The sequence below is a fragment of the Bolinopsis microptera genome, chromosome 12 (genome assembly GCF_026151205.1).
Source record: "Bolinopsis microptera isolate Bmic1 chromosome 12, MBARI_Bmic_1.0, whole genome shotgun sequence".
NCBI classification, from domain to species: Eukaryota; Metazoa; Ctenophora; class Tentaculata; order Lobata; family Bolinopsidae; genus Bolinopsis; species Bolinopsis microptera.
In genome coordinates this window covers 11582214-11601505 of record NC_087083.1, presented here as the reverse complement: position 1 = coordinate 11601505, position 19292 = coordinate 11582214, and the positions used below count along the sequence as shown (strand labels likewise).

The following is a 19292-nucleotide window of genomic DNA, read 5'->3' as shown; positions in this document are numbered from 1 at the left end:
ATGAATAAGCAAACATGTTAAAAAATAAAAGTTTAAATATTTAAATATACCTGAGCAACACAGATTTTTGGACCAGACAATACAGCTTAGCTACAGGGACTTGAATCATAAATATTGTCATAACACTCAAAAGTTGTTCACATAATACGTTTTATAGATCATTGTTAGTATCACACGTAGTTTGATTCAAAGCAGCACAGAAATATACTGATGTCTTTCACTAGTTGGAATTGAAATCTTTTGGTAAGACGTTAAATCTAGTATGCCACCAAACGGATAAGGTGAAACGAAAACATTTCATGGTAAAACATAGAAATAATAAAGATTAAAATTCATAAAAAATACTTTCAGCCGATCACCTAATCATTGAAATTTCTCGACAAATTGATTTCCACCTCATCTTCTTTCTTATCCTTAGCTTTAACAGCAGCAGTCGGTTTGGCTTCTTCGTAATTCTCTACCGGCATCGACTTCTTTCCAGTGAAAGCTATCTTCATTAGATATCTGAAAAAATACGATTTAAATTAATTGTATCACATCAATACTCTACAGTAGAAGTAACCAGTATCTAAACAAATAATGTAATCGCATTCTAATCGGAACGAAAAACACCATTATATTTGATCAGTTGTCATGCAGCCAGTTAAACGACAGGAAAATGAGTAATGTCCAAAATATTAAATTTAAACCCCCTCAAAAATATCGATAGGGTCATTTTGGACATTATGATAGAAGCTTGAAAACTCGTCTTAATGGTTGAAATAATCCTTTTATTTATCTAATATACGAAAACAAATTAGAATTATCTTATCATATTGTCACGATACTTAAATAAAGTTGCTCCAAAAAAAGGTAGGGTTTTTTGACACTGCTTTTATGGATCATGTTACTCAGGTTAAGTTATTGAATATTGATCTGAATGATTTGTTTTGGAAGGTGAATGCATAAGATCAGGTGAACATTGCAAAATGTCCCTGGAATCAATTAATCTATTATTATCTTTCCCACCCTACCCTATATAAAAGGATAAATAACCTTGTTCCTTTGTGAGTACCCTGCATGTGGTTAGCAATAGCAGCGGTGTCCATAGCTTCCTCTGTTGAGTCAAACTCAAGCAGACCTGAAGGAAATAAAAATAATAAATTGAATTATAAACACTGCTTTTAAGTTGAAAACTTTTACTCAGCTGTGTGAGAATAACTACAAAAGAACAAACTGAGATAAGTGCCACAAAAACTCTATCCTAAATTAACAGCCTAAAAGTTTTTAGCTGACTTTGAAAATGAAACCAGACCGGATCAAAAATTTAACCGAATCCTGAATCGGAACAGATTTCAGCTCGGCTCCTATTTGTGATAATAAACTTCATCAGCAAACCATCTAAATTCTTAACAAACCTGCAGAACAGACTTCTGATTTATGCATGGAAATACTTGTGGGTGTAGGGCAACCTTTGTCTTCTAACAACTTCAGTACAAAGTCCTGATATAAAAGTTACATAAGCGGCCTGTGTAAGTTCTAAAGCTCATATCAGCAAATAAAACAGAAATAATAACATGTCACTGTATGACATTACCAAAAACAAGGCCAGTTGTGCTTGTACTACCATATTAAAGTGTTACATGTTAATTATAGTTACCTCGTCCACCTCTAGTGGCAACGCAAAGAAATGGAGTATTTTACTTGGATCAACCAATCTGTTCTTAGCAGCTTTCTTTTCAGTTGAGTACCTATTAGTAATAATCATATTAAAGGGAAGGGGATCAGGTACTAAGTTTTGGAATGTTTCAAAAGACCCACCCACCGCACCCCCTTCGCGGTACTAACTGTTTTTTCGGATAATAATTAAGATAACCCTAAGACAACCACCCCCTTTTACGAGAAAACCTTTCTCAATCTGAGAACCTTACTAACCTTAGAAAACGCGAGTTGACAAAGACCTGTACGTTCTCAGAGCCGTCCTCCAGGATTCCAGGGGCTGAGTTATACACCACAACTTCTCTGTGCTTAGATGGCGAGATCTGAAATTATCGTCGTAATTATTATAGATCATGGTCATGACGTCGCAAATTCACACTTGCCTTATTAAATGGATCGATGCCTGAAAACCCCAATTGAAGCATATTCAGTACTTTTATTACTCACACTTATTTGAGATCCCAAAACCTTAGCCCGGTTAAGATGGTTGAGGACATTATCAGCCCCTCTTGAGTTCTTCATCTCAACCATTGCTATACCCTTCTTGGTCATCAGGAACTTTATCTAATACAAACAAATTTGTAGTTCTCTTTATTTTCTTAACTGTCACAAGTGTCTCTTAGGTCAAAATCTGGTTTACCTTTCCTTACTCTAACATATTTCTGCAAACTAGCACTAGAAGCAAACTAGCACTGCAAACTAGCACTGCAAACTAGCACTGCAAACTAGCACTGCAAACTAGCACTGCAAACTAGCACTGCAAACTAGCACTGCAAACTAGCACTGCAAACTAGCACTAGAAGCAGAATAATCTTAGGTACTTTTAAACAATAACACATTCATTTTCACTGCAGTGATTTGCATTTATTGAGCGTGTAAAGTGTCAACTTCAGAAGTATAATATTAACATTACTCCCATCACAGGATGTATTCCAAACCTTATTGACATCGCCATACATGCAGAAAATATTGAAGAGTCTACTGGGATTCATGGTAGAGTCCAGACCGTGAACCATGAGAACGGCAGGTGGACCCCCTGGCCCCATCGTCTCACCCCGAGGTCCAGGCCCACTACGGTCCATGTTCCTGTCACCCCTTCTTGGTCTTCCTGGTCCCCGGCCCATGTCTGGTACATAATGAGGTGCGTTTAAGAGTTATCAAGAAAATGTGAAACTGTCTCAGAAAAAAAGACGATACGGAAACTTTAAAGTCAAAGTGTGCCAAACAATTACAAAATTAGTAAGAACTCTGAACAGCCTCACCATGTCTGTCACCATAGTTATCTTCTGAAGGACCTTGTGGTTCTCTTTTTCTGTTGCTAGCTGAAACAGCAAGTTTCAACAGACATTTAAAAAAGCAGCTTATGGAGTTTATTAGCTTATGATTTAATAAATAATACTATTCAATAAATAATACGGATAATTTAATAAATAATACGGATGGTCCAGAATTATATAATATAATTTAACATATATACAACAAGTAAGGTGTACTACTCAGCCACTCAGTACTACACATTTTGACCTGAAATTCTGGGCCATCTTTTATCAAAACATCATTTTATATAGCACAATAGCGCAATGAGGAGTTATTTAAATTAAAAATTCTTACAGGAAATCTGGCAATATCATATTATGACAATGAAATTTCTTAATGAGGGCTACCATTATATACAATGCAGATGAAATACTCACCAGATTATAACTTACGAGCAGATGGGATAATCAGTTCCACCAATTTTAGAATAGTCGTGAGGAATTTGGATCACGTAGGCAGAGTCTTCAAATCTTTATTATAAGTCTTATGCACTTGGTTTAAAGCTTCCTGACTGATTCTAGATGGATAACCTGATGACCGGTCCTATGTCTATGCTGCACTGGAAACACGATGTAACAGTAAATACATGCAGAACTTGTTCCTTCGGTTGATTAATAATATTGGGAGCATACCAGTTTCATACATAATTTTTCTTTTGAAAATGTCTTCATTATGATTTCTATTTCTTCTCCTTTTATTTCTTAAGCTTCATCTTACATTGAGCTTTGGGAGTCAAAGAGGCTGCTCCAGTATTGTCAGCGATCTTGAGCGTAGAAGTTTCCACTTTTCATCTCTTATTATTTTCTAAAGAGTCTTTTCATGTAGACTTGTTGATTCATCAAAAGATCAAAGGAACCAAATAAATAATACGATAGAATTTAGCAGTAGCATTGTTTATTAGTGACTCCAATGGACTTTTATATGTCTCCTTTACTCACTTCTGTAAGTAGCCAAACTTATGTTAAAATAAACTAATGGCCAATTCAGATGTCAGGGACCAATCAAATTCTGTTCTTTAGATGAAGCGGGTTTAAATTAGCAAGAAGTGAGTTTGAATAGCTCTGACTGAGCAGTGAGCAGTGCAGAAAAACTTCTTCGTAAAAAAATCTATGATCAGGGAGCTGATGATAAACCAATGGCGTTAATATCATGTGTCAAGACAAAATACTCTTTTTCTGGCTGGGACCTATTTAGTTTCGATTTTTAACCTTTAAGTATTCCTTATATCAACCATTACCTTAATATCATTTTAAATTTTTAATATGATCTTCAATATTAAAGTGAGACTTAAAAAGTGGAATTATCAATTACACTTCAATTGTATTCTACTATAACTAATTAACCATGACTCTATTCGATTATTGAAAATGACTCATGATACTTTTATCATTGATGAAGCGAAAGGTTCGAATTCTCCAAACATTCCATTATTCGATAAGCCTTTCAACGACAATAATTGATCGAAGACAAATCTGTATTATCTTATAGTTAGGGTCTTGGATGTGTTCCTCATTTGAATGTGTTGGATCTTCTTGAAGACATCTGTTTAGCTGTTACAGTGTGTTATAGTGGGAGTAAATCTGAAATGTTAGTTATGCTTCTCCAGGTTTTACGATATTAGGTAATGACTGTTTGAATAACCATTTATGATGCATGACTACAGCTTCTTAATCTTTGCAGACACTGAGACAAGTATAATTCAGCTTGCTATGTTTTCTTAAACATGTATAACTTTAGAGTTTTCCCCTCGATGTTAGATTTTTAGCATCATTTATTGACTACAAAATAATCATTTCAGATATGCTTCTTATAAATTGCTATGTTGCAGATTATTTGAAAAACAATTTAGTTTTTAAGCTTCGGTCATAAATTAAAACTCCAAGCTCAATAATCAGTTTTTTGGTTAGCACATTGTTTAGAATTTTCCTCCCTTGCATTTTTAAGTTAAGACATTTGTATTTGTCAGTTTAGTATGTTTATGTGTTTATTCATTGCAGACATTTAATATAGCTTGGCCCTTTTGTTTCTTGTCACGCTGAAATGAAAAATATGAACTTAGTCTGGCCGCAAATAAGGAAAGCTGTAAATTAGGAAAGCTGTAAATTTATCAAATGACAAATTCTGCTAGCATTTGACCGAAACGTACAAGTTTGTCCTTCTACATATCTACAGTTGTAATGATAATTCTTGACATTGCCTAATAAAGAGTGCAACTGATAGGTCCGGAGTGGAAAAGTTGATGAACCATTTTTCATTACATAGTAAGTAACTAATATTGCCTGTATACAAAATACTATGTAAAGATGCATCATGAATAAATTCATAAGTCAGCGAAATTTTTACTCACCGGCAATAGCAGGGTTCACATCAGTGTAATCAAACGTATCATCATCGTTTTTAAATACATTCAATGACTGCGCCTGGTTGAAAGAGTCAGATTTGATTTATTATAGAAATTAAAAATGGGAGGGGGGGGGGGGGGGAGTGACAGATAGGAGCACCAAAACGTTTTTGAATATATAATTTTTGTTTTCTTGATTAACAGTTTCTTGGTCATTTATGATTTGACATACAGATATAACATTTGTGCTCTGAATTTGGGCACACTAAATAAGATTTAAAACTCTCACCTTACTAAACTTGACATCTAAGGTACAGCAGCCAGCATAAACGTCTGCTCCATTTATAGCCTCTTTGCAAGCTTCGGCTGACATGATACTGTCAAACTCAATAAGTGATTCTATTTTCTCTTCTGTTCTGTTATGGATGACAATTCTAGACACACGTCCATGAGGAGACGCAATTGTGTGCAATACCTCCTAAAATTAAGGTAACAACTATTTATTATTTATTATTTACACATATATATATATATATTATTTAAGTACTAATATCCTCTAATTCAAATGAACGTGTCCATAAACTAAATTATCATGACAAGTAAGATAAACTCAAAATCTAGGTCTTAATTCCGATCTCATGGTTGTCCTCTAAACGATGTGAGGAAATTGAAAACTTACACTGGTAATTGGGTACATAGGCTTCAAGACGTTAACCTCCAGCACATGATTAGCCCCACTAGTGTTTGTTTTGGCTGTAAAAGTTGCCATTGCACTGAAAAAAAGGGTCATTGTAAGTCTCCAGCGTAATGGTCCTAAGTCTCTGCCCCATGCGGTGCCTGTCAGCATCAGCTAACAGAATAGCCCTAACATAACGATCAAGCCACAAATTAGGTCCCTATAATGATTTAATATTGTTGAATAAAGAGATTTGAATATAATATTTGTTTTATTCTGAATATTTGTTTTATTCTGAAATGTTGAATTTTTTCCCAGTAGTTTTAACTCCCACACTCAAGATTGGATAAAGTGCTACCAAAATGTAATTCCAACTAGAAATATGGTATGAAAATTGTATAGTAAAAGGGATCATATAATTACAAACGAGATCTCAATCATTTTTATAATTACCTTGGTAGATCCTGTGCAGGTCCATAGTTCAGATCAGGCGATATGAATCTTATGAGAAATCCATGATTGTCAGTGTGGTTGATGAAGAAAACACTTCGCTCGAGGGTGCTGAATTCCACCAAGAAAATATCTCTTGATGGTGAAACCACTCCCCTGCAATCATTCATTTAAAGGAATTGAAATAAAATGATCATAGTATAGTTTAACCCTGCATTCGAAAATAGAAGGATTTTTGTTTTCGAAACTCTATGTTTTCGAAGACGCTGAACAGGATAAAACTGGTCATAATTATCATACTTCAGGGCAAATCGCTTTAAAATGCAATTGAATATCATCAATTTATTATGAGCTGAGCAGCTTATCGGTTGGTTAATGGTACTGCATATTTATATATCAATATTTATGTAAACTTACCTGATTTCTCCGAACACTTCCAATGCTGATCTTATGTCATCTTCAGTAAGCTCCTCTGCTTGGCCTATTTGAATTACACGTGATGGAAGAGCTCTCTCACGTTTAGGTCGTCCTTGTGATGGTTCTGGTTGCTCTATAGGTTCATCTCTACGATTGGGGCGTTCATGATGCCCTCGTTCAGGTCGCCCTCTTCCACGACCTCTTCCACGCCTTCTGAAAATAACCAATGAAAGACATTTTTACAGACAAAGTGGATGAGCTACTGTAGCCTACATATTATATAATAAATCTTTGTGGTCCATGGGTTGCTTGAAAGGGCTTGTAATTAGAAGGTTGCAGGTTCAAGATCTGCTTGGGCCATCAATCCCAGGGGGTGCCCTAAGGACTTCTACGCATTTTCCTGTATTTGACTCAGCCAAATGATAAAGAAATCCGTGGTAGAGGGTTAATTGAGGAGAGATCCTGCCAAAAATTATACAATCTGGTAATAATACCCATACATTGAATTGCACTATAATCAAAAGTACTATTTAATGACTCAAGCTAGCTAAATCATCAGTTAGCATTAACTTACCCTCTCAAATTGTCATCATCAAATCTTCGACGTTTTATGTCTGGACCCCTGCCGTCGTAAGGCATTCTAAAATCGGTTTGACCAATAAAGAATAAAAAATAAAGAATAGAATTAGAATTATAAATAGAATCCAATTGAATACATTATTAGAATTAGAATTAAATTTACACAGCAATACAATAAGGATAACAAGAATTGCGCCCGTTGTTTCGTTTTGGCGGACGCTAGATTTCCATTCACTATAACTATAAATATAAGCTCCAATCAGCTCACTTCATAATAATAATATTGATACACATCAGTACACTATACTACGCATGCCACGTACATAAATTGGGCTTATTACCTAATACTATACATTACATAGTATACATTAAAATACACTCGCGCCGCGCATTCATTGACAGGCTAGCTATATACATCACATCTCCGCAAGCAATACTCGCGCGCTGCACTGCGCGCTAGTTGACATGGTTACTAAATACTAACGGAAGTACGCACCGACGACATATTTAAACCCACCTACAACGTTCTTCAAAATCCACGTTTTTCTGCAAAAAAGTCCATTCGTAACCTTTCACTATTGCCTTTTTACAAAAGGGTGAACAGAAAAAATAATTTAAAGAAGCTTCAAAATGCTGTGCAGGACATTCAAGTCAGTCAAAAACTGTTAGAAGAATACCCTTCTAAGGACATAGAATCAAAACATATGTACAGGGTGTTTCGAGACTCGTGTCCAAATTTAAAATTTTAATTTTTAATTTTATGAAGGAGCAAAATTTGTAATGTAGTAGGTAATAAGTTATAAGTTAATGAATATCATATTCAGTTTAAGTTAAATCTCACTGTACCATATTCAGAATATGGTACAGTGAGATTTAACATTAAGAAAACAACAATTTCAAGAAAACAACAATTTTATTTAGTATCAATTAAAGCAGACAAAAATATATTTCATATATATATAACCATGCACAGAGGATGAACTGTCTGAAATAATCAAAGAAAGTGGAATCAAGTGTGCACCATCTGAATTTCTTCCAACAACTGTCCTCAAAGACAATATCACAAGTTTCATTTCTGTCTTGTGCAAACTGGTCAACCAGTCTCTAGCTAAGGGCACATTCGACGGTTTGAAGACTGCTGACATTATTCCTACCATCAAGGACCACAAACTTGATCCAAATGACTTCAAGAGCTATCGACCTATATCTAACCTCTCTTTTCTGGGTAAACTCATCGAGAGAGTTGTGCTGAAAAGGTTAAATGAACATCTGGCTAAAAATGATCTCAATGTTCCACAGCAATCTGCCTATAAAAAGTTCCATTCTACTGAGACCATCTTGTTAAAAGTAACAAATGACCTACTGCTGGCATGTGATAGCAAACCCTCCACTGTTCTCATGATGCTCGATTTATCTGCAGCCTTTGACACAGTGGAACACAGAAAATTACTCAAAATTCTTTCTGAAGAGATTCATATCGGAGGTACTGCTCTTAAATGGTTCAAGAGTTTCCTGGTAGGCCGCACTCAAAGAACCAGAATAGGCTCTTCTACTAGTGATATGATCATTCTAGAATTTGGTGTACCTCAAGGTTCTGTGTTAGGACCGGTGCTATTCAACATATACATCAGATCTCTGTATAGGACCATCGAGAAATCTGGATTCAATGTGCAAGGATATGCAGATGACCACCAGGTATATAAAACTTTCAAACCTTGTGATCAGGTAAATGTTCTGGGCATCCAAATTGTGAATTGCGCTAGGACCATACAGCGCTGGATGGTTGAATATTGCCTTCAACTTAATCCTGGAAAAACACAAATACTTATCATCGCCTCACCTCAAGTTCTAAACCAGGTCAGTATAGGGGGAGTTGAGCTATCAAATGATACCTGTATCAGATTTGTCAGCACAACAAAGAACCTTGGTGTTCAAATTGACCATCATCTTACTTTTGAGCCTCAAATCATGTCCCTCAAAAAGCATTGTTTCAGACTCCTTAGGAATGTTATAAGGAGAAAATATCTCTTTAGTAAAGCTCAGCTCAAGTTTATAATTAACAGCATCATTGTCTGCAAATTGGACTACTGCAATGCTCTTTATTATGGAATTAGTGACAACCTCATCCACCAACTCCAACTCGTTCAGAATGCAGCTGCTAAAGCTATAGTAGGACTATATAAATATGATCATCTAGGAGACACTCTGAAAGACCTTCATTGGCTGCCTATTAGTTACAGAATTCAATATAAGTTATTGCTTCTTGTCTATAAATGTCTTAATGGTATGGGACCAGATTATTTAAGTAATATGTTTAAATATGCCAATTATAATCATCTTATCTATTTGACTGAACCAAGATTATTATTAAATCTAAAATAGCTAATAATTTAATAAATTATTAACAGGCCCCTTAACGTGGGCAATAATATACGCTTTATAAATTATATAAACAAATTGAAGTCTATTTTCCAATGTTGTTAAGTGTCTCTTTAGATCTGTTTTGGTCTTTCGTGGGAGTTCCCACATTTGTTGGTTGAGAATGCTCAACATAACATACATGATGCTTGACTGCTTTATTGACCCGGACAGGCACCGGGGGCAGACATCCCAACACCAGTGCGTTGGGACATAGTGTTGGTCTGCTTCAGGACGTGTTAGATCCTAGAGAAGCCGCCATCCCCTCTACTGCTTTAGCTCAGCGGCAGCATGAGCCCTGGTTTCCTGCCACATTGGTACCTCTGAAAGTACAGAAAAGTGGTGGATTTCGGGGTCCAGGATACTCCCTCTTTGTTCTTTATGGTGGTAATATTTCTCTGAGATGTTTGCAGAGTCTTTATTTCATGATCTTTCTAGTCGGATAAATCCTGGAGAGCATCATTTTGTCCCCAAAGAAATTCGACTCTCCTAATGAATGCTTTTTGTGTGCTGCTTTTTGTTAACACTTCATCTAGATAGGAATGTGAGTCTGCCCCACCCAGCTCTTCTTTCAGTTGCAGGTAACTGGTGTCTTGCACCTCCAGACACAATAGGAGCTGGTGTACGGGGGAATCAATGAAGCTGTTACAGAAACGACAGGCCTCACCACTGCCACCACCCATGATCTTTTGGATGTTCGCAAAGAGTGGTGAGCTGCCGTGAATGTAGTCCATTATTCGGCTGTCCAGATTTTTACTCGTGTTGTGCCCGAATAAAAAGTTGTTTTTGTCTAGGAGCAGCCCACTGTTTTTGATCTTTGTGATCACACCGAGTATCTTGGTCTCCTTGTTGTTACTGACAGTTCTGCATTGCAGATTTGTTTCGATGCTGTCAATCCAGATCTTATTTTTGTAGCTCATTATGTCTGCCTGAGTGTAATAGGCTAGATCCTTGAAATGTTGCTGCGTTAGGTCTATCATTCTGGTTCCGTGTGACTTATTTTCTTTCCAGAGGAAGTACTTTTTCAGTGACATTGTTAGGACATGAAAACTTGGTATTCTGCTTTCATCAACTTGGTAGAGGGTAGCTGAAAGATTGTCACCTTGTGTGAGTATTTTGCACATGAATTTAACCGAGAGAGCTTCGAGTTGCACATCCAGTGGTGGTAGGTGGAGAGCAAGTTCGGTTAATTCCCTTTGTGGGTTCAGGACTGATCCAGATATTTTTAGAATTATTTTATTCCAGAAGCTTTTAAATTGATTGAGACACTTGTGAAGCCAAATAGGTGCTGCGTAGAACAGTTTAGTGAGGACCATTGTCTTAAGGAGGAGAGTGAGGCTGTAAACGTTTAGACCATAGTTGCGGTTAGTTGATTTTGTTATTAATCCCCACTTTCTTTTGCATTCTTTAAGTTTTTGAGACGCATGTTTCTTGAAATTGAGGTCCTCATCTACTATTACCCCAAGGACCTTCGTACTTTTGACGTAGTTGATGCTTTTCCCATTAATACATAATTCTGCAGGTTTCTGTTCTTCATTATAGGCTGCAGTTTTCGAGATTATTGCCTCTGTTTTATTTGTATCACAGTTCACTACTAGCTTGTTCTTGATGCACCACTTGCTAAGGTGGTCACATACCATCTGCATTTTTTCATGGCATCCGGAGATGTTCTCAAAGGAAATCATAAGTGTACCATCATCAGCAAATTTGTAGCAGCTTAGATATCTTTTTACCTCTTCCGGGGTGTTGTGCGTCATGTCTGCTATGTATAGGATAAAGAGGAGAGGTGAGAGTACAGCCCCCTGAGGTAGTCCAAATATTGTGCATTTTCTTTTTTCTCCTTTATAGTTGTTCACTTTTAGACATATCGTCCGGTTGAACAGGAAACTTCTCAGCACGTTAAGAATATTTCCTTGAATACCGAGAGTTGATAGTTTGACACATAGTGATGGAAGATGAACACTGTCAAATGCCTTTTCGAAGTCAAGGAAAAGCACTATACATGCCAGCTTCTGTCGTTTAACTTCCTCAAGGTTAGCCAGCATTCTGAAAAGATATCGCGTTGTTGATCTCCCTACAATAAAACCTTCCTGATCTTCATCAAGAGTTCCTTCAATGTCCAGGAAGAGTCTCAATCTTTTATCTAGCACTCTTTCACAAATCTTTCCAAAGTAGGATGATATGGAAATCGGTCTATAGGCACCAGGTAACATGTAGCTGGATTTTCCTTCTTTCCTCAAGAATGTTACATCGGAAGATTTCCACAGCCATTTTCCTGTGCTCATACACCAGTTAAATATGATCTGCAAGACGTGAAGACAATTTGTTTTTATGTGTTTGAGGATGGTGGGGTGAATATTGTCTGCATCACATGATTTGTCATTTGTTTCTTGCCTTTCTATAGCTGATTTTATCTCGTCTATGGAAATATGGTTGTTCAGCGGATCATCTTCACTGTAACTACTTGCAGATTATAGAACCAAGAGTATATTCACAGTATGGAGAAAGATCGTTTCAGAAAGTTGGCCCTAAATTATGGAATGAGCTGCCTCTTGAAATTAAGAATTGCATGTCACTGGAATCTTTTAAAGTGTATCTGAAAACGTTTCTTTTTAAACGTGCTTTTGATATTAATTAATTTACTGTTTTTTCAACGTTTCTACTGTTAAGTGCATACCCTTAACATTGTAATTTAGTGTATCAAGTCTTTACAATTTTCTATGGTTTGGAACCTAAATGTGGATTGCTTTTCAGGTTTTCTTGTATCCTGACTTGTTTTCGTGGCACACCTGTGCATTTTAAGTTGTTGTGCCACTATAATCTATAAGTTTAAATTATTATTATTATAATTATTATTAACTAGCACGAACTTTAGATCAGATATCCTAGGGGACTTGGAGTAGCAAGAGATTGGCTAGAAGGTATATACCTTTTACAAAGATACATCGAGAAGAATCCAGGGTGATACAGGATGGGAGAGTGCAGACCATAAAGTTTACGCACCCACCTTTGCCTCCTGAATTCTTGGTTGGATAGAAATTTATGCAAACTTGTACTTGGTCGTTTATACTCAAAGTCCCTTTGTTGAAAGAAGTAATATTAACTATGTCTAGAGTTAGCTTCGTTCAATAATAACAATATCAATATAATCATTATCAATATCAATATCAGATAAATCTACAGAATAAATTATTAAATATTAATTAATTCGTTCCGATAAAAATTTTTATAAATTTAGATATTTAGTATCTAAAAACATTACAACAAATGGTTTTTTGTCTGTAGTACAATCATGATAGTAATAGTAAGTGTGTGCAGCTGCAATTAGATTTGATTACTGCAATTTAAAATTGTTTGGAGTCCAAGTATCTTTTAAGTCAGCTGCCTGTGCTTGCATTAATAGTGCTTTGGTTCTCAATTTTATCAAGCTAATGGACGTTTCTAGGCGGACTTTGCAACATTTAGTCTCAGCTTGTTAATTCTAAGCCATTCATACACAATTTTCATATCTTCTATTACATTGTCGTTTATGCCTCTAGAAATATTATCGAAATATAGTGCACTGTCATCTGCAAATAAGTAAGCAGTAGACTGTGTGCAATTACGACTAAGATCGTTTATTAATAGACTAAAGAGGATCGGTCCTAATATGCTGCCCTGGCCAGCACAACATTTTTGAAACAGATACAAATTGAGTAACCTTCCCTCAATACAATTTTAACAAAAATTGGTTAGTTTACTAATAGACTGGCAACGTCTTTTGGTCCATTTTCATTATCAATTATTAAATCAATTCCGATATCCATCAAGTTTTTGGGACAATTTTGAAAATCCGATTAGAAAGTCTTTACAAATTTTCACAATGATCTCATTCCAGAAACTAAAATTATGTGATATGACAAAATAAAACGCCGAATTAACAACTTTCGTCAAATATGCGACTTTTACACTTGATTCACGATGTCAATCCTTCGCATCTCGCCGATTTGCATACAGTGGTTGCGAGAAGATGCGCGGCGCGGGCCAGTAATGCATCGCGCTACAACTTTTACACTAACGGATGCTCCAAAAGCTGCGCATCATTAAATTTGGCACCTTGGCAAAACCCACTTATCATTTAAAAAAGATATGACTTGCTTGACGATGTCAACCCTTTCCGTCTTCGATGCGAAGCAAGAATGCTAGTTTGTGCGGCGCGTTTTAATACTTTCAACACTACTATATAACAAATAATTTGAGTGTTCAGGAATGGTATGTTACAACTCCCCCGAAGGGGCGTACTAAGCTAAGGGTCATCTACATTCTACACTCTATTAGGGTCATCTACACTTTACTAGGGTCATCAACTCTGAAGTCCTAATCCCCTCCAAAACAAAACACTTAACGGGAGCCGACCCCAAGTCGGATCTATTTGGTCAGTATTACTTACATTTGATTTGAAAATGGCGTCAAATACTAGGAAGAATTCAGGTACTCCTAAAACATCTAATAGCTTGTCTCGCAACATTTTAGTCGATCAATCTACAGTGGACAATGAAGATCAGGTAAACAGGAAACATAGGGACAAGAAGAAATGTCCATGTCAACGCTCTTTTAACGGTAAAGTTTACCTCATTGACTGTTCTAAGTGTCATCAAGAGTGGCATGTGGACTGCTTGTCTATGAAGGGTATAGCGAGGTCAGCTATCAACTCCATGGTAGAATGGCTGTGCCCATACTGCTTCGTGGCACCAGTATCAACACTGAAGAAACAGAGAGACGAATTTTGTTACAGCTGCAGGAACACAAGGGCTTTGCAACAGGCCAACTCAGATTTTGAAGCATCTACAGCTGTTAAGAATCTTGAAACTGTCAGTGCACTTGTGGCATCAGCAAGCTCAGCAGGCTCAGCTCTTGAAAAATTTGACTTCGAACAGTTCTCTAGGAACCTTGACACTCTCTCCCAGTTCGACGTTCACCTTCAACACCTGCTTCTTAAAGAGAACTCCCTTAATGGCCTAAATAATGAAATAAAGCTCCATGACAAATCATTAGAATCAATCAATACCAACATTGCTGAACTACAGAGGGACCTTAAACTTTTAGCATCTAGACCTTCCCCTGAATCATCCCCATCTACAGACTCATCTGAGCAGTTTCTGAAGAGCATCTCAGAACAACTCACCGCACTTTCTGCAAATGAGCCCACTGTAGCTGCAGGCATTGCTGAACTAAAACAGTCTATAAGTTCTATACAGCCATTGCATAACCCTGGTCCTTGCATTCCTCCCAACCTACCTCCTGCACAGCATCCTCGTCCTCCAGCACCACCTGTCCTTTTGCAGCCACCTCATCATGAGCAGAAACCTGTGGAACTGTTCAAAAACGATTATATAGATCAGAAGACTGCGGAAGAACTAGTTGACCTATTTGATTTGAGCAGCACAGACTTCAAAATTGAAAACGAACGCTCCTGCCTATCATATGGGGAACGGTACGATTATCTTGGATCTAAGTCGTCCAAGACACCAAAGGCAATACCACCACCCTTGAGAAAACTCATCGACAGAATCAACAGTGAGTTTTGTTCAGGTGACCAACCTCAGGTTAACAGCTGTTTGGTGAATCGGTTTGACGGCACAAGCAGCACCTTGCCTAGACACTCTGATAACGAGCCTTCTATCCACCCGGAATCAAGTATCTTTACAGTCTCTCTTGGTACTGCATGTCATGTTTCTTTCTCTGATGCTAGTACAGGTATCGATGAGCACAAGCAACTATGTGGCCCAGCACAGTGGGCTACCATGCTAGCATAGGCCTAAAATCGACTTTCTTAAATTTCTTTGAAAATAAGCTTTCCTTATTGTAAAACGCTAGCCCGATTTCATGCAAAAAACCGTAATTAAAAACTTTGCAAGATGCCAAAATGGCGTCGCGTGAAAAAATAGCATTTTTCACTGTCAAGAAATTTTGCCTTTTTTAGCCAAAAATTGCCTAATATTTATTATTTTGGGCTAAAATGCCTGATCAAGGCAGTTTTTAATAATTGAAATACAGTATAGTACTTAAGAATACTCAGCCATCTAAAAAAAACTGTGTGACTTTAACATTTTCACCTGATTTTTGACCGCGCCTTTTTTATGGCGTGTATTTTAGGCAATTTTTGGGGTATTTAACGACAGAAATCGTTGTTGGTTTGCAATAGTTCGGTATAATGCATGGTATCATCAGAAAGCTTAGACAATTCCCTATCAGATGCAATAAGAATCACTTTGGGCACTTTTGGGGGAATTGTCAAGAAAAAATTAAGAAACTCAAAAATTGGGTCAAATTTGCTGCATTTTTAGATAATTTATGAGCTCAATTTTGCTATTAAATTGACATATCTTAGTTATTCTCCATGTTTGTGGCGTTTTTTGCATCCTAGACTAGAAGCATATGGATGAAAAATCAATATATCACAATTATTATAGTTAAAATTGATAAAAATCCAAAAAAATCGTGATTTTAAACGAAATTTTTGAAAATAACAGGAAAAATTTGGGTGTTTCAGAACAATTTGGTCATATAAATGGGCACAACTTTTGTTCTGATCAATGTTTTTTCATGATTCAAAAAGATTTGAGTTCCTAAGATAGCTGTCTTTCGTTTACAGTTCATAGAAGAGCTTTAAAATTGATTAAACCTCTAAAAAACAACTTTTCCTGGGATCAGCCTCCTATTTTTGGACTACAGGAGTGCTCAAAATCGGCCCAAAAATTTTTTCTAAGACATTTTGGGCCCTGTAAATGATTGGAATCGTATTTTTGTACCCAAATTACCTTAGAAACAAAGTTAGGGGCATGTGTGATGGTCTAAAATACCCTATGCTAGCATGACCCCCACTCACAGCCCACTGTGCCCAGGATCATTATATGTAATGACTCGTCGTAGCCAAGCACTGTTCCACCATCGTATCGATGCAGGCGAGATAACTGGGCTGCGCTACAGTATAACATTGAGATCAGTCAGTTCCCTGAATAGAAACGCTACATGTATCATTGGGGACTCAAACACCGGCGGACTGAAATTCGGTTCTGATCCTGCCAAGTCATTCGGCAAATGGCTACCTGGAAAACGATTCTTTGCCCCAACTGTCGATAGTATTGATCCTTATGTGTCCTGTGGCTATAGAAACTGTGTTATATTGTGTGGGGTTAATGACCTGAAACAAACAGATGTAAAAAGCCAAAACGATATTGATATAATCTACAACCATCTAGTTTCAAAAATTGCCCAGATTCAATCTATTAATCCGGGTGTGCATGTATATGTTTGTCCAACAATTCCTTCTTAACGTGCTGATTTAAATAGAAAGCTTATATACTTTAACAGTTTGATTCGATGTAGGCTGCTCCCGTCCAATTTTGGTGTCAGTTATGTGGATGGATTTGATGAGTTCTGTGATAGGGATGGTCTCCTTGACCGCTCTCTCTCTCGCGACCTCAACAAATACCAAAAACCGGACTTCCTTCACCTCAACTGGAGGGGACTAGCAAAGTTAGGTCAATTTATTCGTAACACTGTTCTTCTCAGGATTAACGGTGGTATCGACAAAAGGAAGAGGAGGTCCACAAGGGTAGACGATAGATCCTACAGGGATGCGACTGCTGGAAGAGAAACTGGTCCTGTTGTTCCTGCTGCTGCTAGTCAGGGTCACGTGGATGGTTACCAACCATGACTCCCCTCATTAAGGAGGTATGTCCTGTCTGTTCTAAGAACATAGTCATCGGCCAAACAATAGTTGAATGTTTTCACTGTGACTGCATAATGCACCATAAATGCTATCGCAAATCAAATCCAAATAGCCAATCTAATGAGTTTTACTGTACTCGTTGTATCCATTTAGACAAGGTTAAATACAACCCATTTAAACTACTCACTGACAATGACGACGACGACAACAACCTAGACGAATACACAACCAAAATCTCAAATACTTTAAATGATTGTAACTCATACACTGCATCTGACCTTACAAATATTCTCTGCAACCAAGTTAAGAAACAATCATCTATTCTCTTTCAAAATATTGATGGAAATAAATCAAATTTTGACAACCTTGCCATTGAAACCTGTAGGTACAAAACAAAATTCTCCGTAATAGCCCTAGCTGAAACCAACACTGGAAAAGAATTAAGCAATCTATTTCAGCTCGACGGTTATAATAGTTACTATCAGGACACAGCACCTAACAAACAAAAGGGCACTGGAGTAGCCCTTTATGTTGACGATAAATTAAATGCTACTGTAATTGAGAATATATCACAAGTCACAGAACATCTAGAAATACTTGTCTTATCATTAAGTAACGAAGATCAACCTGTTAATGTAGGTGTTTTGTATCGTCCACCAAGTGGCTGTATTTCCCAAGCTCTAGTTGAACTTTCTAACCTTCTTGATCACATGCCGAAGTTTAGTTATCTAGCTGGAGACTTTAATATCGATCTTCATGATAAAGATAACAAAAATGTTCAAAAATATGAAGAAATATTATTCAGTAAAGGATTTTGTCCGTTAATATCTATTGTTACCCACGAAAAACCAGGCTGTAAAGCATCCTGCATAGACAACATTATTACTAACGATATTGAGAATGTGATTACTTCAGGCACCCTAAAAGAACGAATAACTCATCACTCACCTATTTTTAACACATTTAACTGGAATGTTGAAGTCAACTCTGAAAAAACTTCTTTTAAACAATATTACGACTTCTGTCAATCAAATGTTAACGGCTTCCTAGTGGATCTTGAAGATGAGCTTAAAACTAAAACAATCCATAACTTTACTGAATTCCATGACACTTACAAAAACTGCGTCGAAAAATCGTTTAAACTAGAGACCCCGAAAACCTCTAAGAGAACTGTTCAGGTTAACCCTTGGATAACTCCCGGTCTCATTTGCTCAATTAATAATCAGCATAAACTGTACGAAAATTGGGTTGAGATAAGAAATAGAAAATGTAAACTTGGGGAAACTGATAACAAGGGCGGCATTTGCCAGTGCCCTGAATGCTCACTAAAACGTAGTCGCTACCTTATCTACAAAGAATACAGAAAAGTCCTAAAGAAAACACGTCAAACTGTGAAAACAGAATACTTCTCTGGTAAATTTGCTGAAAATAGCGGTGATAGTAAAAAGACCTGGGAACTAATAAATCGTATAAGAGGTAAACGGCGGCGTGAAATAAAGCCGCTGTTCACCATAGACAACGTTAAGATAACAAATAGAAGGATCATAGCAAACGAATTCAATAAATATTTTGTATCATTAGCCTCTGACCTAAATACCGCTTACAATGATCTTGGACAAATTAACATAAACAGTATACCTAGTTTCTATGATTATCTACCGCTTTCAAACACTTCCAGCATT

At 36.8% G+C, this 19292-nt stretch overlaps 1 protein-coding gene across 2 annotated transcripts; it reads right to left on the bottom strand.

Moving 5' to 3' along the window:
* Nucleotides 1-17: 17 nt before the first annotated feature.
* On the bottom strand, nt 18-7556 carry LOC134824620 (heterogeneous nuclear ribonucleoprotein L-like). 2 transcript variants are annotated; one of them, XM_063836548.1, is made up of 14 exons: nt 7474-7556; nt 6900-7112; nt 6486-6638; nt 6036-6129; nt 5646-5834; nt 5363-5435; nt 2961-3020; nt 2637-2824; nt 2146-2262; nt 1915-2021; nt 1640-1730; nt 1398-1482; nt 1036-1120; nt 18-504 (listed from the first exon to the last, which is right to left on the bottom strand). In XM_063836548.1, exons 1-14 carry the CDS (start codon nt 7536-7538, stop codon nt 360-362), a joined length of 1665 nt encoding a protein of 554 aa, XP_063692618.1. In that variant the 5' UTR covers nt 7539-7556; the 3' UTR covers nt 18-359. The 2 variants fall into 2 exon arrangements, with proteins under 2 accessions (XP_063692618.1, XP_063692619.1); XM_063836549.1 differs by having other exon boundaries at nt 6900-7109; nt 7474-7550.
* Between the last annotated feature and the right edge of the window lie 11736 nt (nt 7557-19292).